General features: G+C 44.3%; 1 protein-coding gene across 3 annotated transcripts in view; it reads left to right on the forward strand.

The window, feature by feature from the left end:
- LOC148535105 (hydroxyacylglutathione hydrolase, mitochondrial) overlaps positions 1 to 15,692 on the forward strand; it is an 82,402-nt gene extending 66,710 nt beyond the window's left edge. Inside the window, exons 4-10 of one of the 3 annotated variants that reach the window (XM_088464791.1) lie at positions 3,394 to 3,511; positions 5,067 to 5,175; positions 5,839 to 5,942; positions 6,051 to 6,152; positions 8,583 to 8,662; positions 11,432 to 11,516; positions 15,510 to 15,692. In XM_088464791.1, coding sequence (XP_088320917.1) covers positions 3,394 to 3,511; positions 5,067 to 5,175; positions 5,839 to 5,942; positions 6,051 to 6,152; positions 8,583 to 8,662; positions 11,432 to 11,516; positions 15,510 to 15,530 — 619 coding nt within the window. In that variant the 3' untranslated portion in view covers positions 15,531 to 15,692. Of the gene's footprint in view, positions 1 to 3,393; positions 3,512 to 5,066; positions 5,176 to 5,838; positions 5,943 to 6,050; positions 6,153 to 8,582; positions 8,663 to 11,431; positions 14,408 to 15,509 lie in introns of those variants that run through there. The other 2 variants (XM_088464793.1, XM_088464792.1) reach the window with 2 other exon arrangements.
- The last annotated feature ends 7,694 nt before the right edge of the window (positions 15,693 to 23,386 follow it).

Below are 23,386 nucleotides of genomic sequence, written 5' to 3' on the forward strand. Positions count from 1 at the left end.
GAGCTGTGTGTAGAGGGGAAGGTCGGGGCAGTTGTTCAGTGTGTAGAAGGGAAATCTCGCGGAAGATGAGCAGTGTGTAGAAGGGAAAGCTCGGGGGGAAGATGAGCTGTGTGTAGAAGGGAAAGCTTGGGGGAAGATGAGCTGTGTGTAGAGGGGAAGGTCGGGGAAGATGAGCAGTGTGTAGAAGGGAAATCTCGTCGAAGATGAGCAGTGTGTAGAAGGGAAATCTCGGGGAAGATGAGCAGTGTGTAGAAGGGAAAGCTCGGGGGAAGTTGAGCTGTGTGTAGAAGGGAAAGCTCAGGGGAAGATGAGCTGTGTGTAGAAGGGAAATCTCGGGGAAGATGAGCAGTGTGTAGAAGGGAAAGCTCGGGGGAAGTTGAGCTGTGTGTAGAAGGGAAAGCTCGGCGGAAGTTGAGCTGTGTGTAGAAGGGAAAGCTCGGGGGAAGATGAGCTGTGTGTTGAAGGGAAATCTCGGGGAAGATGAGCTGTGTGTAGAAGGGAAAGCTCGGGGGAAGATGAGCTGTGTGTAGAAGGGAAAGCTCGGGGGAAGATGAGCTGTGTGTAGAAGGGAAAGCTCGGGGGAAGATGAGTTGTGTGTAGAGGGGAAGGTCGGGGAAGTTGATCACTGTGTAGAAGGGAAATCTCGGGGAAGATGAGCAGTGTGTAGAAGGGAAAGCTCGGGGGAAGATGAGCAGTGTGTAGAAGGGAAATCTCGGGGAAGATGAGCAGTGTGTAGAGGGAAAGCTCGGGGGAAGTTGAGCTGTGTGTAGAAGGGAAAGCTCGGGGGAAGATGAGCTGTGTGTAGAGGGGAAGGTCGGGGAAGATGAGCAGTGTGTAGAAGGGAAATCTCGGGGAAGATGAGCAGTGTGTAGAAGGGAAAGCTCGGGGGGAAGATGAGCAGTGTGTAGAAGGGAAAGCTCGGGGGGAAGATGAGCAGTGTGTACAAGGGAAAGCTCGGGGGAAGTTGAGCTGTGTGTAGAGGGGAAAGCTCTGGGACGGGGAACAATGTGGCAAGGAAGAATGTCATGGAGATTTCAAGTGTGTTGAACAACGAATAGAGTAATTGTGGACATACTATATATGTAATGGACAGATTTATGAATCATGTTAAATATTGTGGAGTAGCTTTTTTTTTTCTTTTTAATATCAACCATAACATTAAAACCACTGACTGGTGAAGTGAATGACATTGATTATATTGGGATATATTAGGTAGCAAGTGAACACTTCAGTCATGAAGTTGATGAAGTATTGGAAGCAGAAAAAATGGGGATTTTAGCTACTTTGACAAGGGCCAAATTGTGATGGCTAGACGTCTGGCATGTCCAAACTGGCATGTCTTGTGGGGTGTTCTTGATATGCAGTAGTTTGTACCACCAAAAGTGGTCCAAGGAAGGACAACCGGTAAGCTGGCGACTGGGTCATGGGCACCCAAGGTTCATTGATGCACGTGAGGAGCACAGGCTAGACTGTCTGGTCCTATCTCACAGAAGAGCTACTGTAGCACAAATTGCAGAAAAAGTTAATGCTGGCTATGATAGATAGGTGTCCCCTGTCCTCTGCCGAAAGCGCCTACATTGGGTAAGTGAGCGGCAGATCTGGACCATGGAGCAATGGAAGAAGGTGGCCTGGTCTGATGAATCACATTTTCTTTTACATCATGTGGACGGCCGGGTGCGTGTGTGTCGTTTACCTGGGGAAGAGATGGCATCAGGATGCACTATGGGAAGAAGTTGGCGGAGGCAGTGTGATGGTCTTGGCAATGTTCTGCTGGGAAACCTTGGAACCTGGCATTCATCTGCATGTTACTTTGACCCGTACCATCTACCTACACATTGTTGCTGAAAAAGTACAGACCTTCATGGCAACTGTATTCCCTGATGGCAATGGCCTCTTTCAGCAGGATAATGCGCCCTACCACACTGCAATTATTGTTCAGGAATGGCTTGAGGAACATGACAAAGGGCTCAAGCGGTTGACTTGGCCTCCAAACTCCCCAGATCTCAGTCTGATCAAGCATCTATGGGATGTGCCTGAAAAACAAGTCCGAGACATGGAGGTCCCAGCTCACAGCTTATAGGACTTAAAGGATCTGCAGCCAAATGCGCCCAGTTAGATTGTGGCTGATCGCGCCATAAACATGCGCATGCATCACGCCATGCGATTCCCAGTGCCTGCATACACTGTGGTACGTTATGACGTGCACTGCGAATTCACCATAGGTAAAGGAAGCATAGCGGCGTTAGGTTTGGGGGGGGGGGAGTGGTTAGGGTTAGGCACCCGTAAGGGGGAGGGTTAGGGTTAGGCACCCCAAGGGGGAGATTAGGGTTAGGTTTAGGATGTGGTAAGGAGGGGTTAGGGTTAGGCACTCCCAGGGGGGGGTTTGGGTTAGGCACTAGGAGGGAGGTTAGGGTTAAGGACCACTAAGGGAGAGTTAAAGGGGAGGAGAGGGTATTTACCTGCCCTGTCGGGATCTTCTCCCTTCGGGCTGCCGGCGTCTGGATATGAACCAGCGGCTATTCATCCGTCGGGACTTCATACCCATTCCTCTGAGTCAACATTTCAATTTAACATTATAAAATTATCACCAGGACAAATTTATAATGATAAATTGAAACGTTGACTCAGATACCAGCTTCTTGGTGTTTTTCCTGAACATGAAATCCTGAGAGTGCCGCTGTCTACCTATATGATTATGCTATGTTTTTGGATGGCACGCAGGTGGATGTTTAAAAGTGGACGGAGTTCTGAGTGATCTATTTTGTGTATACACACTATATAGACAAAAGTGATTGGACATCCCCTGTTTCAGCTGGTTTGGCATGGGCCCACTAGTTGTAATGCATGGTCACATTAACTCTGAGAAGTATAGAGATGTTCTTGATAACTATGTGCTCCCTACATTGTGGCAGTTCTACAGAAACAACAAATGTTTTTATCAGGATGACAATGCCACCTGTCATGTTTCCAGGGCGACGCTGGACTGGTATACAGAAAATTCAGTAACCTGGATGGACCGGCCAGCTCAGAGTCCAGATTTTAACCCCATTGAGAACCTCTGGGACGAATTGGAGCGACGGGTGTTTTCTAGGCTGACTCGACCTTCTTCAGTGTGACAGGTGGTCCCTGTACTTAAGGCGGAATGGCAAAACATACTGCCGTCTGTTGTCCAGGAACTTGTGGACAGTTTGCCAAGAAGAAGTACTGACGTCAATAAAATCTTGTTGATCTATTTGCTGTCAGTGTCCAATCACTTTTGCCTACATAGTGTGCATGTATGTATATATATCTATATAAATATATAATAATGTATAATTTTTTTATTGTATGGAAGTATTAGTAAGATTTGTGACTCTTATTACACACATTTGGCTTCATGTTGCTCCTTCCCAGGGATCACGCAGGAGGGAACGAGAAACTTGTGAAACTAGTGTCTGGACTAAAAGTATACGGAGGAGACGACCGGGTTGGAGCATTAACCCAGAAAGTTTCTCATCTAACAACGTTTCAGGTGAGCTGACGTCTGTTCTCACTCTTTTTGTGTTGGCCTCATAAACCTGGTGTCTCGGAGGAGTTGAGTAGGAAATCCCGGCTGTCGGGATGCCGCTGGTCAGAACACAGACGTCGGCATCTCGACAGCCAGAATCCCGACACCTATAGGAACGAACTGTAAGTGTTTTCCTAACCTCTACCCTAACACTCCCTCCCCGGTGCCTAACTCTAACCATCCCCCAAGTGCCTAACCCTAACCCGGCACCCTAACCTCCCCCTAACACCCCAATACTTACCTTCGGGATTCCGGCGGTTGGGATACTGGTGCCGGGATCCTGACCTGTCGGGATTTCGGCGCCGGTATTTAGCCCGTTGGCATCCCGCACGCCAGGATGCCGCCTACATGCCGTCTTGGAGGACATCATGGACCAGCCAGTGTGTGATGTGTCTTTGGCAATAAGCAATGCGTATTCTAATGTAAGGGCATGCAGGAATTAGGTCAACAATAACAATTTGACATTCATAATGTCACCACCACAATGTCTGCATTGAGGATGTCAACATTCAACATGTCGACATTCTCAGATTGTTGACATGTTAACAAGATTGCCATCAGAAATGTTGAGAAATAGTGACATTCTCAGAATGTCGACATTAGTGGTAGGCTGTAGGATAGGAGGGTAAGGGTCAGGCTATGGGGCGGAGGTTAGGGTTAGGCACTAAGGGTCAGCCTATGGGGAGGAGGTTAGGCACTAGGGTAAGGGTCGTGCTATGGGGAGGAGGTTAGGGTTAGGCACTAGGGTAAGGGCCAGGCTATGGGGAGGAGGTTAGGGTTAGGCACTAGGGTAAGGGTCAGGCTATGGGGAGGAGGTTAGGGTTAGGTACTAGGGTAAGGGCCAGGCTATGGGGAGGAGGTTAGGGTTAGGCACTAGGGTAAAGGTCAGGCTATGGGTAGGAAGTCAGGGTTAGGTTAAAGGGGGGGTGGAAGTTTGTGTTGGGCACTAGGATGAGGGTCAAGCTACGGGGGGGTTAGGCACTAGGGTGAGGGTCAGTCAGAGGGAGGGGGGTTACATGGAGGGTTAGCGGTAGGGATTAGGAATAAGGCCAGTGTACTTATTAGAATGCCACTCCTTCATATAACTCCGCCGGAACTGACAGTCACATGACCACCAGGACCCGGATGATGCCGCTACAGCCGTTGGGAGCAGGTGAGTCACCGTTGGGCCACCAGGGACAATATGCTGACATTCTATCCTGTCAATATTTCATCAGTGTCAACACAATTCACGTCGACCTATCATACCATAGCCAGTGTATGTATTTGCAAACTTTCATATCACTGTGAGAAGCCAGACGCTGGCTGCTGAGATAACGCTATATTACACCCACTTACACACTCATACTGCACATCACTTAGTAGGAAATAAGACTGAACTTGCCGACACAGTGACGACCTTTACAGGCAGGAAATCCTAGCATTTAGCAGCAAAAACGCTTAGTTTGGTCTTTTTTGCTCTGATAACTTTTTAGCTCTTTCAAACTAGAGGGTAAATGTTCCTCTTGTGTCGCTTTAGGTGGGGTCGCTTCATGTCAAGTGTCTCTTCACCCCATGCCACACTTCGGGGCACATATGTTATTACGTGACGAAGCCCAATAGCCCTGAGCAGCCGGCCGTGTTTACAGGTGAGCCTGGACCGCGTATCGGGTCATTATAGGATTTGTCCATACGGGGAGCACTAGCCACCTCCTTCAGGGGATCCAGCTGATGCATAGTCCTCTATACAGCGGCCTAGACTTGTGGCATCTATGGTGACGCTGCTCACCCTCTGCCGCCAGTCTGTGGGCTACTTGCAGAGCAGGCTTTACATGGGGCTGCAACACTTGTGTGAGCTAAAACTGTAAGGGAACCTGTGAGTATGACCATACTAATCTATGTGACTGGCGAGAGGCCCGGGACCACAGAGGAGAACCTGGATCTTTCCATCTGGCTCCATATTGTGTTTTTATTAGGAAGCCCTTAGATTCTCCAGCAATCGGAAATTAAGATTTGTATACGTTAATTTTTGATGCATAAATATCTAAATCAGTTGCAACCTTCCACCTCACTTGTATGGATACTGGTTTCAGTTACTTTAGCAATGAAGCTGAGCGTGAACAGGGTTGGTGATAGGGGTCCCCCTTGCTTTGAGGCCTGGTCCCGGTAGTTCCTGTTTATGTGACTGAATTACACATCTCTTCCCGGTATACAGCCGTTTCATCTTTATTGCATACGTAGGAGCTTGTAGCCTCTGACCTCTCTGTGGGTAGGATGGAGGGCTGACCTATCCGCCTGTTCTCTCCTCCCAGGTGACACCCTCTTTGTGGCGGGGTGCGGCAAGTTCTTTGAAGGGACAGCAGAGGAAATGTACGCAGCTCTGATTGAGATACTGGGACGACTTCCTCCAGAGACAGTAATGCCCTAACAACTATTCACTGTGTTTTTGGGGCAGGTTTTTTTTTTTTTTTTTTTTCCTCTTCCTTTTTAGTTGTTTCATTTTCTTTTTCTTTTCCTCCCCCAGAGAGTCTATTGTGGACATGAATATACAATCAACAACTTAAAGTTTGCTCGTCACGTGGAGCCTAAGAATGAGAGCATCAAACAGAAGTTGTCTTGGGCTAAGGTGAGATCATTTGAAAAAACTGATAGGGGCGATGCATCAAACCATCTAAAGAGATGGAGAAGTCATAGCAACCAATCAGCTTGTAGATATCATTTTATACACTGTATACTAGATATATGATAACTAGCAGCTGATTGGTTGCTATGTGTAATTTCACCAGGTCCTCTTTAGAAGGTTTGAGACATCTCATCTTATAGTGTTTGCAGACTTCAGTCTTTGCATGCTAAGCAAACACAGCTGCACAAATAGCCGCGTACACAGATGTCCATTAGCGCTGATAATCGGGACTAACTTAGCTGCCGTCTTAGGGCGGTATTCAATTAGCTTCGCACCCGCGATAAAGTCTTGCCTGCCGGACTTTTCTTCTACATCGTGTATTTTAGCCGCGGAAACTTATCGTGCGCGTACCTGCTATTCGCCCTATTCAATTCCAAAAGACGTGAAAACGGTGACACGCGAAGTCAGAACAGGCGAAAAGTGGTGTCAGAATCGGGGAAATCAGCCTGAACCCCCCAAAAAGATGCAGAAACATTGGGGATCAATGTAGTAGTGCCCGATTAGCCGTAATAAAATGGCTTGGGGTACTTAAGTTGGTACAATTGCCTCTAATTAGCGTCTTTGCTCAAATGGTGAAGAATGGCATAAAGCAGTATTTTTGGGAGAAAATAAGTAGTCCTGGGGAATTTGGGGTGAAGTATTAATAAAAGTGAATTCCTCCCTCATAAAAGCGCCTGCAATCCCCAAAGCACTTGACCCCTTCTTAGAGCACCCCCAGAACCTTATTTCGCTAGTTTGCGAAGTTGTCCCCCTACGTTGTGCTTTTTCGCCCCCAAAGTACTTTTTTTTGGATGTTCTTTGGTTTGTCCATTTGGGGGGCTGTCCCAAGGGTCCTGAGTGGTTTCCCCACCTTTGCACCCCAAAATAAAAATTTTGGACTTCTTTAGTCCTGCTATTCAGAGGCAAATCTTTTTCGCCTATTACAATGCATTGACTTTCCGCATACGCGAAAAGCGGATGGAATTGAATACGGCGATAAGTTTCTGACAGGCAATAAAGACGCAATTGGCAATACTTTTTCGCGGATCTCGACTTTTCGCTTCTAATTGAATACGGCTCTTAGTTTCAATCGATAGACCATTTTGTTGTTATGAAAATGTTATCTGGCGCTTGTATTGCGCCATTGATTGACTGGAATGCGGGCGTTCAGTGCAGCAGTGTAAGATCTGATCGTCCGGTCCAATCCGCGAATCCCTAGGTGCGTAATTGAGCCAAACAGATCTACTATATATGGTTTTATTCTACATTTAATATGAATTCCTGGATTTGTTTTCATCCATTTCTCCTTACTGGTCTATTTCTAACATTACACTTAGTTACTGTGAGAAGCTGGGGAGTTTCGTAGCTCTTTACAAATAATCGATGATAATGAGGATCATTGGAAAACCAATTTTTCAGTGCACTTCCTTGTAATGAAATCTATAGCCTTATAGCCGCAGTAGCAGAAAATCGATCAACTCTGTCATCATTGGCAATGCGTGTGGCTCTGAATCCGGTCCTAAGGGGCATAGCCAATTGCAGGCAAAGTTTTGAAAAACCCAGAGGCCGCAAGGATTTTCATATTCTATGGCCAGGTAGAAAATCGGTTGCAGTAATCTCTATAGGAATTACCGTGGCGATTTTCACGCAGCCTCAGGGCAAGTCTTAAAAATCCCTATTATCAGCTTTACAAATACCTAGTACAAGATTAAAATGGCGGGGACCCCTTTAGAACCTAATGACTAATTAGGCAACTGGAAGTTTTCAATTAGCCTAATTGGTCCAATAATTACATGTCATTATGGGTTGTTAAAACCAATGATGATTTCAAATGACCTCAAAATAAACTTTTTGGTTAATTTATGCACCCCAAATTGAATTTAAATAAAAAAATTATTGTTTTTATTTTAATTGGCCTAGAATTACCCCCCAAAAAATGCTTATTTACTTTTACATTTTTAATTTTATTCGTTTGCAATAAACCTAAAAAACTTTGCTTTGTATTATTTTTTTTTACTTTAAAAAATAAAAATAAAATTGCACAAATCATTTTGCTGCATTTTTAAAGAATAATTTATTTTTCTTTGGGACAGTAGTAACCATTATTATTGTTCCCCATCTATTTTTTTTTATATTGGATACTGCAGGTATCGGGAGCGTGCATACTCGCGGTAATAGAATATTGGTTGTGATGCCAGCATAAATTTTTGGGGCGGGGAAAAAGCCAATTGCATATGCCCTTAAATGTTTGTACTGACTTTCGTAGAGAGTATATTATATTTTTGATTTCATATACATTACTTCCGTTAGAGTACTTTAAGGTTCTATACTTTGTGTTTGTCTTTGTAGAAGAACAAATACCTAATTTGATATATTTTTTTTTTTGCCTTCCAGGAAACCTACGATAAAGGGGAACCCACCATACCTTCCACATTAGCAGAAGAGTTTACATTCAACCCCTTTATGAGAGTCAGGTAAGTTCTCTAAGTCCCACCAGAATGATAATAACTACATGTGATCTAGAAATGGCAGTGCTGCCAGAGGCGTATCTATAATGGGTGCAGGGAACACGGACCCAGGGAACACGGGCCCCTGGGTCCAGGGGGGCCCCGCACCACACACCCTGCACCCATAATATTACTTACCTCTCCGGAGTCCCACGTCGGCGCGGGGGTCCGGCGCTGTAAAACGACTGGAAAATGGCCGCGGCGGCCATTTTCTCGTCGTTTGCGCATGTGCAGTACAGGGAAAATGGCCACCGCGGCCATTTTCCCGGTGACCTGTGCATTCATTATAGCATTTGGGCACACTCTAGTGCCCAGAGTCTATAACTCTCTGGCCACCGAGCAGGGGGCCCGTGTCGGAGACTGCACATGGGCCCCCTCCTCTCTAGAAACGCCCCTGAGTGCTGCTGTAACTAATAAGACAGGATAATGATCGCTAATGACTGTGTACTGTTGTCAATATGCAAATCGGTGCTGCAACAAGTAATGGATACTAAAATCCATGTGTCCCAGTTCTGTAGATCCAATTTCTCCTAGTGTCATATCGGCGCCTCTTGTAACCGTGTCCCTTACGGGGTTGTGATGCTGCTTCAGTGTTTGGGATAAAACACCCAAGGGCAGATGTACTAAGCTCTGGAAAGTGATAAACTGCCAACCGATCGGCTCCTAACTGTCATTTTTCAAACACAGCCTGTAACATGACAGTTAGGAGCTGATTGGCTAGTAGTTTATCACATTCCAGAGCTGGGAAGTAATGGCCAGTACGGCTGCAATAGATTATAAACAAAGGTGACAAAGAACGGAGTTGTTTACTCTGTAAACATGTTGCACGTGTGACCTCTTTAATATCCACAATCTTCCTGCATCAGTGTGATGCACTCATCTCTTGAAATACTCTGTGCTGCTGTGAGAATTGGGATGTTTTGATTGTTTACAGGATGTTCTAGCCCCATTGAAACTAGCGACTCGCGGATGTGCTGGAGAGGAAATCTGATCACAAATAGGTGCTCTAGTCCTTAATCAAGCGCACCTTACAAATTATCCCTTAGTGTTGACCTATTTAACCTACAAAACCTATCAAGTGTCCATATAAAATGAGTCCATTAAACCTGAATACCCATGAGTGTCTAAGGGCGGGATGCATCGCACTCGCCATGCATTCCGCCGGTCATCTCATGCATGTCGGTGTTGGTAACTCCGGTATGCATGACGATCCCTGCAAAGGACCGCTCTGTCTGTAAGAGCGGCCCATTGCGGTGGAGGCGCTTCCAGGACTATGACCCAGATGCCCCTCCGGCGATCTTCTGCCCATGAGCAGGACGCGCGTGGTGCTGGGAGGGATCCGATTGGATCCCTCTCTCAGCAATCTCCCAATAGAAGCCCATAGGCTTCTATGAGTAACCCCATCAGTAAGATGGCGTTACCCACAGCAACCAAGGACTCCGGGGCTTGGTGCATATGAGAAATGCGGTCAAACATGCGTTTTCTGTGTTTTACCGCATTTCTTGGAGAGGCTGCTGTTTCATTACATGGACTGAATGTCTTTCTTACTAGGAATGTTGTCGGTAGTTATGCCTAATAATACATTTGGGGGGGTTGGATGTTCTATAGATTTCATCTAATGGCAGGTATCGGACCAGGGAGGATTTTCTATCTCTTAGACAGTGTAAAAGACACAACCCTCTCACATCTAACTCTCTCTGCACATGTTACATCTGCCCCACCTGCGGCGCAGCATGGTGTTACCCAGGTGCACAGGTACTTGTTACATCTGCCCCACCTGCGGCGCAGCATGGTGTTACCCAGGTGCACAGGTACTTGTTACATCTGCCCCACCTGCGGCGCAGCATGGTGTTACCCAGGTGCACAGGTACTTGTTACATCTGCCCCACCTGCGGCGCAGCATGGTGTTACCCAGGTGCACAGGTACTTTTTACATCTGCCCCACCTGCAGTACAGCCTGGTGTTACCCACATGCACAGGTACTTGCTCTTTTTTGCTTTGCTCCCAACTCCAAATCCGCCCCTTATTTTGGAAAAACTATTTGGACAGAGCCGCTGGTTGGGTGGAATAACCACAGTGGCCACATGCAAGATGAGCACAAATAAAGTTGGACCTGTCCAATAAAATCCAGTGTTATAAAATGACGGGATATAGGGCCTGATTCAGACCCGCTCGTGAGCGCATAGCGCTCGTAAGCGGGTCGATGGTCGGGCAGTGCGCACGCGCGGCGTGCCGAGCCCCGGAGAGAGTAAAAACTTCACTCACGCGGGTGGCTGCACAAACGGAGGCGTTCCCGAAGGAACACCTGCCATTTGTGGGCGGCCCTACTGACATCATTCGTGATGTCAGTAGTGAACTTCCTGCTCTATTAGAGCAGGAAGTTCACTGGGGCTTGCGGTGGACGAGACCCTACCACAAGGGTCTCATCACAAGCCCAATGGTCGCGATAATCGCCAGGCTGCCCGCGCAAGCTGTGGGTGGTCACCCACAGCTATGCGAGCGGCCTGGAGGTGGATTTTTTTTTTTTTAAATCCGCCCTGATTCAGAGCGAGCACTCGCAAATAGCGAGCGCCTCTGAATCAGGCCCATAGTCTGATGTCTACGTATTAGTGTTTACATGATGTGGAAGGTTTGGTTGGCTATAGTCCCTGTCCTTGTTCTCGCTGCATCGCATATCTTATTTCCCATGTCCATGTCGGTTAATGCACCAGGTGTTATTTTGTGTTTGTATGACAGGGAGAAGTCCGTGCAGAAGCACGCAGGTGAAGATGACCCAATATCTACCATGGCTGCCATTCGCAAAGAGAAAGATAATTTTAAGGTGCCAAAAGACTGAACCCACTTTCGCAATCCAAATCTGTGTCCGGATCATTTATTATTTTTTTCTTTTTGGCTTGTTTCGGGAGGGGAGAACAAGTTCATTAACCTTGTCCTGTGTAGCAAACTATCGATTTTGTTTCCGGTTGGGAAAAAAAAAAAAACCCACATTATTATTTTTTTGTCTTGATTTCCTCAAAGCTGAGAAATGATTGGCTCGCACAAATACCAATCAACTTGCATGGCTGATTTACATGTAAACTTTGCTTTCTTCCCTGGCACTAAGGAGCTCGGACAGACAAATAACTCCCAAGATTTTACTTCTTTGTCATAGAAAGATCAAAGTAATTTTCTATTATTTTAATAAATATGATTATTAGTAGTATCCCGTACGTATCGGTACATATTCAGATGTTGACCATTTAAAAAAAAAATATATATACAAAAAAAAAAAACAACTTATGTTGTAAATAATATTGACTCACACCAGCATTGTGCCCTAGAGTTTTATTTTCATTGCTATAGTACACATGAGCCTGGGGCGCTACCAGCCGGGACACCCCTCACTTTTGTATTACCACTACAGCGCCCCACGGCACCTTCCCCCGTCTCGTATCACTATGGATTAAATATTTAAACTCGTGAGAAGAGAAACTCGATGAAGTTTTGTTATCGCTGCAATAATATGTAAGAAAGCGAAAAAAAAAAAAAAACTAAGAACAAATAAGTGTATATTTATCAGCGTGAATGTACCAGATTGCACCTTTTGTAAGGATTCAGGGAATTAGTTCACTACAAGCCAAAATGTCTCGTACTTCCTACACACAAAACATTGGCAACAATGCAAGGCGGTATTGGCGAATATTCTACTGTATATACAAAGTATTAATCGTTTACTGAGCTTTCTAGCGTTAGTCAAAGATAGCACATAGATGGTGATTATTAAATCCTGTATGTATATATATATATACACACACACACACACGTGGCGCACTAGGGCTTATACGTACATTGGTCATTAAATGTACACGTTGAACCAGTCCCACTTACCACTATGCCTCCATACAGAACTAGTGTGTATATATATATATCTTTTTCTTTTTCCCAACAATTACAGGACACCACAGAAAGTGACAGATGTGCTTCCAGCATATGCAATTTTCTCTAATGAAAATCTTAACCCTTAATGTATAAAAAATGTAATATTGACATATTTAATATATTGTGATAGCAGTAATCTTTGTTGTAGGTTTGATCCCCACGTAATTGTGTAAAAGTCCCGCCCGCACGCCACCAGATAACAACCTAGAACGTCGCAACAAATGCGGAGTCCCGTCGTGACGAATCACATTGGATTTCACTAGTCACACTCGCACTTCACAGTATATCACATCCGCTTGGTTGCTGTAATACATATCTGTGCCAAGCTATCAAGTTATCATTTCAGTGGTCGCTTCCTTGGTTTAGACATGTGAAAAAGTTTGTAAAGTGGACTATTCGGCTCTTCTCCATCTATGGATCTGCCAAGTTTTGCTGTGATGCATCGCTGGTGTGTTCCCAACATTCTGACTCTTCAGATCCTTTCACCTAACGTTCCCTTAATGCCGCGCATGTTTTCACGACACCCGTTCCCCACTTCTAAGCTATGCAAAGCAGAATACAGTACCTGTTCCAATTAAGAGGAAGAAGGGAAAGAGTCCTTTAAAGAGGGACTGTCCTGCCTAAAAAGGGACAGTCGGGAGTTATGCGTAAGAATCTTCTCCAATGCCGCATTTATTGGGAGCGGGCGGTTTCCAAAACTTATAATACAGGCTTCAGTTCCGAGATATGGCAAAGGTTTATAGCCAGATACTCTAATGTGCGCCTCCTTCAGGGGCAGGTCCACCAAGAGAAGGTGCTGCCTACATATTCGACTCTAGAATTAATAAGAAGCCCATTTTTTTATTTTATTTTTTTCTCCAGTCCAATTGCTTCCAGTGTTTTCTAGAATATAAATTAATGTTAAAAGTTCTGGTACCGCAATGTCAAATTTGGCTGCCCACTTGGCACGTGGCTCCATGCGACTGTTCACTTCCAGTTGTGACACAAGATCTGTGAATAGTGTGGGTACACAATGGATTAGGCCGAATTCTATATTTATCCACCTTTGTTGGGGAGTTTACTGGTTGGACTTTAGTACCAGCATTCTGATAGGCTAATAATTACCTGCATATACGCTAACGTAATTACTGTTCAGCCGGTATTTGGTGATGGGTTTTCTTTGTCAGTGGATGACTACCAAAAAAGCTTATGACTTTTCGCCATTTGTGACCGGTGTAAGGGGTATATTTATTAAAGGGTGGGTTTTTTTAGAAGCGGAGATGTTGCTCATAGCAACCAGTCAGATTCTATTTATCATTTATCTAGCACATTCTAGAAGATAATAGCTAGAATCTGATTGGTTGCTATGGGCAACAAGTCCACTTCTATAAACCTGTACTTTGTAAAATGCCTATCTTATGGGTTCTACTAATCAAAGGGCTGTATGTGGAATTACTCTGTGTAATGGGAACAGCCTTCCCCATACACTGTTACGGTGCGCTGACTGAGCGGATCATGGCTCTCCAATACCACAGTACCCCTGGTCAGAAAGCCGAATAAATCCCCATGACAGGCACCGTCCATATTGAGAATTACTTGCAGCAGGCTGTCGCAGCTTTGTGCAATACATATGAGAGAACATGCACCATAATCTGAGGGCAGTAACACATTACCTACTAATACAGTCTGCAGTTCCATGTGGCATTCTTTACACGTGAATTGTTATCCAGCAAAATATGTTTGTGGACTTGTGTAACTGTAATTCACAGTGGTGATGTTGTGCTCAACCTTTAAAATAAAACACAGTTTAAATAATATTGTGTGTGTGTGTGTATTTTGCAATAAATTACAGTTCAGACCTCTTGTGAATGCCGGCGTTTTCCTTTAACCTTGGAATGGCTGGGAACTTCCCGATATGTCTATTGTAAAACATGAGAAGCTCCAGAGAACGATCACACCAGTGGTACTAGCAGAAGGCGGGACCTTGTACTTTAAAATGCTTTAAATACATATTTTAAGCAGATGTTTAATATAATTCATTAATGGTGTAGCACCGCTGTACAAAGACTTGGGGTTATATTTACAAAGCTTCTCGGGCGGGCTTTACACTGAATGTGAGTGACCCCTTAAATTTTCAGCTCCAGCCCGCCGAGGAATGGCGGCTTCCAAAAGCCAATCAGAAGTCTCTATTCTAGATGGATAGACTTACTTTAGTTTGACGTTTCAAAAAGTTTGAGGGACACGACGAGAGTTCTACTGCCAGTACATGGGCCGTTCTGTCTTGATGAAGATTTATACCTGCCCAGAAAATGTCTCCTCACATTTATAGGTAGAAGGGTCAATCCAGAAATAACCCATATAATTCTTAGGGGTCTATTTACTAAACAGTGTTAGGAGACCGAGTGAAAAGTGATAAGGTGCCAGCCAATCAGCTCCCAACTGTCATCTCACAGGCTATGTGTGAAAAATGACAGTTGGGAGCTGATTGGCTGGCACCTTATCACTTTTCACTCGGTCTCCTAACACTGCTTAGTAACTAGACCCCTTCATTCTAACAAACAAATTTAACATTTCATCATGTTCAGAAAAAGTAAGTTTAACTTATAGGTGACAGGCACATTTGAAATGACCACTAAAGAACCTAAGTCAATTAAATATTTTTAAAATACTTAAAATAATATATATATTTTGCTTTGTGTTTGCTAATGTAAGCAGTCATGATGGGAAGAGATGTGAGGAAGGGGAGTGTCTGGGGGGTATTTAATTATTTTCAAATTCATCAGAGCCTGCCTACATGGCATGTAAAGATGTACCGTCTGCACGTAAATCTCAACTGTACGCCAATCAGATGAAAATCACTTTTCTCATATAAATGCTTCTCCTCGTTTAACCAAAAAAAAACGAAACATTTTTTCAGATCTCAACGTCAAAGCTGTAGCCAGATGACACAGCGGCTGCGGAAGAAACCAAATGATCACGAACATCCTGAAGATGGATCTATTGTCGGAACGATACGATTTATGCTGTGGGCTACTCCAAAGCCAAACAAATCAATTACCTTTTATTTAAACGGATGCTGTTCTTTAACATACTGTATGTCAGGCAGAGTCTGTTGAGCAGTGAAACCGACTAATGGATAATAAAAAATATTTGAAATCCTGCTTTATACCTGTTATATATGTGAAACTTCCTAAAGGTTTGTTGGCTGAGAAGCAGCCGGTAAATGCCTGTCGCTCTGTAGACGGTTGGCGAGTTAGTGAGATTTGGCAAAGCAAGAAACTGATTTATAAAGACAAAGGAAAGACCGTTAAATGATCAATACATTTGTGCGAAGGTGCCCATTTATCCACCGTACAAATGTGACGCTCAGTCACATTCTGTCTTTTGGACCTGCCCTGGAAAAACCAGCCCGGAAATGGTCATTTGTCTTTAAAAAAACACTGCCTAATACTTTAGGAGCAGCCATGCCTGTGTGTGGGGTGGTGTGTAGTATAAACGTGTGGAGCTGACACAGGCGTAGTAGCGCAGTACAGTTACAGCATTGGCAAAGTAATGGAACGTCTAATCATCTCTCTGATGAAATACAGCATCCCTTTATTACAGTGTGGTATGATATGTCGGCATCATTATGTCAACACCATAATATCTACATGGTCTGAATGTCCTACAGTGAAAAGAAAATGCAGGTGCATACTGATGATAATCAAAATAATTATAATAAACTCCACATTTAACATGGAGTGTAAATAATAAGGTTCTTAGCACATGTTTGACCAAAGATGTACACCCATCTACCACGTGTATATATATATATATATATATATATATATATATATTTTCAATGTGTCTGTATTAGGGATGTTGGGATCTACCTGATGAGGTTCACCTTGACGTGGTAAGTGGGCATGCATCCAAATGTGCTAAGAACCTTATTATGTATATACTCCAAGTTAAATGTAGATAAAGTAGTCTACATGCTACCCACATGGTACTGACAGGGGAATAGTTTCACTTGCGCTCCTCTAGGGATGCCTACCAGAGGTAGTAGGGACCTCATTCAGAGTCGGTCGTTGCGACCGCTCGGTTGTAAGGTAATAGGGGCCGGATATGCAAATGAAGAGCTCACAAGTTGCGTCGTTAAGATGGGATCGTTAGCTGGACGAGCGAGGGGAGGAAGCGGCCGTAAGACTAAAATCACACCCCCTTCTCGTTTGCATTACACGTCATCTCCGGGCATATAAGGATTAATCGAGACCATCGGAGCTGGACGTAGAGCTTAAAGTTGACCATACCCTCTCTTAAGCACTACGATCAAGTCAGTGTAAAAACCTCCCATGTCACATGTGCCATGACACTACTTAGTTAATTATGCACTCCCATAAAACGCCGTTTGCATAGTCAGGCACGCCTGCGTTCGGATTTCCACTCCCCCGTTCACAAGCACCTTCCCCTGTTACCACCCACAAACGTCTCTTCCTGTCACTCAAACTAATGACCTGGCCAAGTTGAAGGAGAGAGAAATTTCTGATCGTAATAGCTAGTTTGCGCACTCGCATTGCGAATTTTACGCATGCGCAGTTTAGCGAACATCGGTTGCGTGCTCTGGACACACTCAGCAGTCCACACTGATGGCACCAGGCTTGTCTTTTTTCTATACATGTAGCACAGTTCTCAGCAATTACATGGGCTCATTTCTCTCTGATCCTGGCTGGGCTCCATCGCCTGTTACAGAGGAATTCTGGGGGTTTATTTAGAAAGTGTCTGATTGTAAAACCCGACACTTATGTTCGAGTTTATGCCCAATATTTAAAAGGGCAATGCTTTTACTAACCACGTCTTGCTAGTACAAGGACTGTCCTTTTAAATATCGGGCATAAACACGAACAGAAGTGTCAGATTTTACAACCCGACAATTTGTAAATAAAACCCCCTGAAGTCTCCTGTATATGAGTTAGTCAGACCTACTTGCACTTGTTACACGTGGTTATCCCTAATCTTCAGTCATAGAGTACTGGGAAGGAAAGGCTAATAGGGCCCATTCACCTACACGACCAGCATAAGATCAGACGAATGATACGTTTTCCCTACGATTCTCCAGGAGCTCCCTGGCAGTCCCTGCAGCGTGTTTGTTGTTATTCTAGCACAGGATCAGTCGTAAGATCGATCCTTTGTCTCACAGGCTCATCAGGGAAACAGTCATTGAAATGGCACACGATGGATCGCATGAACAAAATAAACGGCACGATCCTCATACGGATACGACGGGCAAGATGTGCTGCACATATGATCAGAAGACACGATTGTACGAACAGCGGGAGCGAGCATCGGATCGTAAGGTACTAAAAAAAACACGCAATTTTCACAAGATCCATCTTATGATTGTGTGAAAATCGTGTAATCGTCCAGAAATCGCATAGGTGTATGGGGGCCTTTAGTGCCATATCCAGAGTTCTATGCGAATGGAAGGGCTTGGGCTCAAAGATGTGAGTACAGGTTGAGTCTCCCATATCCAAATATTCCGAAATACGGAATATTTTTAGCATGACTGACAAAGTGAAACCTTTGCTTTCTGATGGTTAAATGTACACAAACTTTGTTTAAAGCACAAATTATTAAACATATTGTATAAAATCACCTTCAGGCTGTGTGTATAAGGTGTATATAAAACATAAATGAATTTCATGTATGTACACAAACTTTTTTATTCACAAAATTATAAAAAATATAGTATAAAATGACCTTCAGGCTATGTGCATAAGGTGTATATAACACATAAATGCATTCTGTATGTATATTGGGGTCCTATTCCCAAGATATTTCATTATTTTATAAAAATATTCCAAAATACCCCTGGTCCCAAGCATTTTGGATATGGGAGACTCAACCTGTAGTAGTCATTCCCCAGGTCTGAGCCCGAGACCTAAATCTGGGCATCCACTATACAATTTTCTGTCAGATATCTGTCCAATCTGGCTGGTTGGAATGAAAACCTGGTAATGTACGGGAGCAAATGACAGTCGATCATATGATTTTAAACACTGAAAAAAGGACAAAAAAAATTATTAAAATTGGTTAAATTTGTGTGTTTTAACCAATTTGTCTGAACGACCATTTTTGGCTGTTTTCCAGTGTTTGTGAGCAAATGGACGATTGTCATTGGCTCCCATACATTACCAGGTTTTCATTCCAACCAGCCAGATTGGACAGATATCTGACAGAAAATTGTATAGTGGATGGCCAGCTTAACTCAGGTGGGAGTGGACGTTAAGCCCTGAGGCAATGTCAGCTGCATTCCTATGCCCAGCCAGTATTTAGCTATAAATACAGGCTTGAAGCACCTGTGATAGCCATAGAAAGGACTCAAGAAAAGCACCAGCAGTGTTAGTTTTTGGCCACACTGGTTACCTGTGTACTGGTATTTGTCCAGCACTGCATTAGAAGATGCTGAATTTTGCGCCTCCACAAATGTACACGTCAGACAACGGCAGACACACTGCAAGGGGAAAGTGGTGCACATTTACGTTCTAGTTTTGCAACAAAACATTTTTCTTCCCTCGCCATTTAATGCAGGAGCACTAGGTGGCACCCTGACAGTAAGAATGAGCTTGTATTACACACTGCCATGGATAAGATGTCTAAGCACAGATTCCAAACTCATAGCTGTTAAATATTTTTGGCAGTGCCCATAAAACCGAAGCCATATTTCTCGGTAGATCTTTACATAACTAACCAGCTGTTTTCCTTCCTCTGCCATCTTATCAAAAACAGTTCAAAGATCAGGTTAATAATTTCCTGAAATAACTTGCAGCTAGCTCTGATAGTTACACTGTACTTTCCAGTATCTAGGAGATAACATTTATGAACTATGGGCCAGATTCATGTTATACAGGATGGCTGGTGTTTTACACTCTGGCGGGGGCAGGATAGCTGCAACTGAAGACAGAGGCCCTGGTTCTCAGCACGCCTACAAAACGGGCGACTCGCCCCGGTTCTATTAAACTGTCCCCATAGCTGCCAACAAACGGCCTTAGTATGTCGGTCTAGCTGCAGCGCAGGAAACCTGCACATACGTAGTACTGAATCCTGCGCGTTGGTGTATGCAAACCATCGGCACGTCGGCCCCGTTTTCTGGTAGTGCAGAGGCCAGTTACTGCATCTTCCAATGCCAATTTACTGGCCTCGCGAATGGGCAGGAGGTGACCATTCTGAGTAAGCTTAGGCTTACGGTGTTGATCTGATCCTGCGTCTTCGGATGCAGGCATCAAATCTGAGATGCCAGCAGGAGGTGTCTTTTTCCTACAGATGCCTTCCGCAGGCAGCATGCACCCTTCTACACACGGTAATGCCCCTACACATTATGTCACACAGTAGAGCCCCCCTTATACACATTATTCCACACGGTAATGCCCCTACACATTATGTCACACAGTAGAGCCTCTTATACACATCATGCCAGACGGTAATGACCCTACACATTGTCACACAGTGCCCCTTACACATAATGCCACAGTACTGCCCCTTACACTATATGCCACACAGTACTGCCCCTTACACATTATGCCACACAGTACTGCCCCTTACAAATTATGCCGTATAGTACCTTATTCACAGTACACCGAACAGTAGTGTTGATTATTCACGTTATGCCTCACAGTAGAGCGCCTTATACACATTATGCCACACGGTAATGCCCCTACTCATTATGTCACACAGTAGTGCCCCTTACACATTATGTCACACAGTACTGCCCCTTACACATTGTGCCACACAGCACTGCCCCTTACATATTACTGCTGGCTTCCCGACTGCGCAATCCCGACAGGGGACTAGTGATAGGCGTCAAAATCCCGACGCCTATCATTATCCCTACGCTGGGAGCCCCAATGCCCGGCATACCGTACGAAGGTAAGCCGGGCGGCGGGCGTGGGAGGGTTAGGGGCTCCCAGGGGGGACTTAGGGTTATCTACATATACGAAAATTTAAGCAATAGAGGCGCATGTGTGATATCTATAAATTATCATGTGTGATATCTATAAATCCAAATATAAGGTAAGTAAATTCCGTGTGGGGAGACCTTATATTTGGATTATCCTATTTTAACCGGAGCACACGTTGAAGCCACACTTGCACATATTGTGCCATCTGGGAGAGCGGGACACAGAGATCACACGGGCCGACATCCAGTCATCTGGAACCCGTTGTTACGAACTGTGACTTTGGAAATCAAGGAAAAAGGGACTGCACAAGTTGCAGGATATTATTAACCCACCTTGGACATATCTCATCCTAATATAAGAGTGGTAAAACCAGTAAATATATGGAACTATACACGTTATCATCTTATTCCTAAAACCAATGTTGTGGGAGATGCACCTCTGAAAAAGAACATTCATGTTTTATTATATATATGCTAATTAGCAATTTTACTCTTTATTGTGCATTTATATTACATACACAGATGTGTATATATATATATATATAATTTTAGTGTTTATTGTGTATAATAAATTTTGTATTTGTGAAGATATCCACACGACTTTTTTATATATAATTTATAGATATCACACATGCGCCTCTATTGCTTCAATTTTCGTATATGTACATTCTCTCCCAGAGAGACTACTCTGGTATATGGCAGCATTTTCGGAGTGTGAATAATATATTTATTCGTATTTAATATAATTTTATATATATATTTTTTAAAGCACATTTTTTAAATTTTTTTATTTTATTATTTTTTATTATTCTATTTTTAAATATTATTAATAGAGTGATCCTAATAGCGCCTTACAAAAAATATCGGGACTTAGGGTTAGGCACTTACAGGGGGGTTAGGCACTAGGGGGGAGGTTAGGCACCCCTAAGGGAGGGTTAGGTTAGTTTACTTACCTGTTGGAATCGTCACTGCTGCCGGTCTTGCGGCGTCGGGATTTGAACCGCCGGTCATAGGTTATTCATACCCGTCCTGGTAAAAGGTGCTTCTACAATGGCAATGTATTGTCTTACAGTAACCAGTGACAACCTAGCAAGAATTATTAACGAATGAATTCAGCACAGGTAATGGGTACAGGAACCTTGGCAGAAGAGCAATTTGTACCTGGTGGAAGGATTACTGTCTCACCTAATGCATGTGCTGTGTTTTACTTGCTATTCACAGCTTAATAACATTGAAATAAAAGGGAAAATACACATCATGTACTGTAGGCAATTTGTGTTACTGCTTTGTTTGAAATTTTTGTTACATAAACACCACATTTTTTAACTCAACGCTTCCCCAATGGGGACAAACATGGGCTTTAAACCTATGGAGACGGAAATAACGGCACACCTAGAGCCGGGAGGCAGCCAGCAGCCATTATCAGTGTCATTTTTGCGCAGTGTTCAGTAGTTCTCTGCATACTTGTCAGCTTTTTATTTTACCACTCTCAGGGGAGATACCGATGTGATCACTCAGGGGGCCTGGGCGAGTGAAGTGCTGGAACCATAATATAAGCATTAGTCAACAGAGATTCCTTCCAGAGGGCCCAGTGGTATTGAGGGTCTCAGGTTACCTTAAACCAGAATTTCCCAAACACGGTCCTCAATGCAACCCATCAGGTCAGGTTTTAGAGATATCCATGGTCGAGCACAGATGGTTAAATCAAATTGACTGCAGTATAATTAAGTCACCTGTGGTCAAGCATGGATATCCTTAAAACCTGGACTGTTAGGGTGCCTTGAGGGCCAAATTTGGGAACCTCTGCCTTAAACAGTTCTATGGGTTTTTTTTTCCTTGTTAAAGGGAGGGAAGACCCAAAAAATATGTTGCCAAGTGCTCTATGGGGTACCAATGGGGGGTGTGTACTAAATACCCGCGCCTGTTGACAGGGTTGGCGGGGGCCCAGGTCAGCTGCTGACAGGGTCCGGCATTGTCCCCCTTTGCAGTGCCCTAGTCCCCAGGCTCTGACGAAGTGTTAAGCTGACTCTGGCTGGAATCCCCAGCAGGATACAGTGATACTGGTTCTAAAAAGACCTCAGAGAAATCAAGAGTATGTAAGAGAAAAAAAAACATTGAACTTGATTGAATATTTCAGCTCTCCTTGTAGCTGGTATGTCAGATCCAAATACAGCAAACACTTGAATGTGCATGACATTACATAATAAAACGTAATAACTTGAAGATTGCCCGGGTACTTCAGCCATTTTATCCATAAAATTCATTGGTCTGTCTGTCATTGCATTTGGACACCCCTGCACCGATTGGGATGAAACCAACGCGTGGTGGTCCAGTTGGATCCTAGCCAGGTGTTAGGGTCCTGGTCAGACCCTCCTGTTGGTGTACGCTGGGCAGAACTTTAACCCAGGACGCCTGGTCTGAGCCTTCCACTGGACGGAGTTGGACGAAAACTTCACAGAGTGGTAACATTGGATCCCAGAAGACAAACTAAAGGGATGAGGTCCCGGTCGAACCTCCCATTGGTGTACGCTGGGCAGAACATTGACCCAGGGCGCCTGTTCAGGGCCTTCCAATGGATGGATTTGGACGACATCACATAATAAAACTTAATAGCTTGAAGATTTAAACCTGGGCAACTCTGGGTACTTCAGCTAGCAGGGCCGGATTATAGGCATGGCGGCAGGGGCGGTCGTCCTGGGGCCCCCACACACAGAGGGCCCCCACAATTAGTCCAAAAAATGGAGCACAACATTTAGCTGTGTGCTCTCCAGTCCTCCTAGTCGGCTGCTCAGTTGCTACACCAGCCGCTGAGGAGGACCGGAGTTGTAATATACTGTAGCGGTACAGCTACTAGGAAG

The sequence above is a fragment of the Taudactylus pleione genome, unplaced genomic scaffold (assembly GCF_031769625.1).
Source record: "Taudactylus pleione unplaced genomic scaffold, aTauple2 ptg000061l, whole genome shotgun sequence".
Lineage (NCBI taxonomy): Eukaryota > Metazoa > Chordata > Amphibia > Anura > Myobatrachidae > Taudactylus > Taudactylus pleione.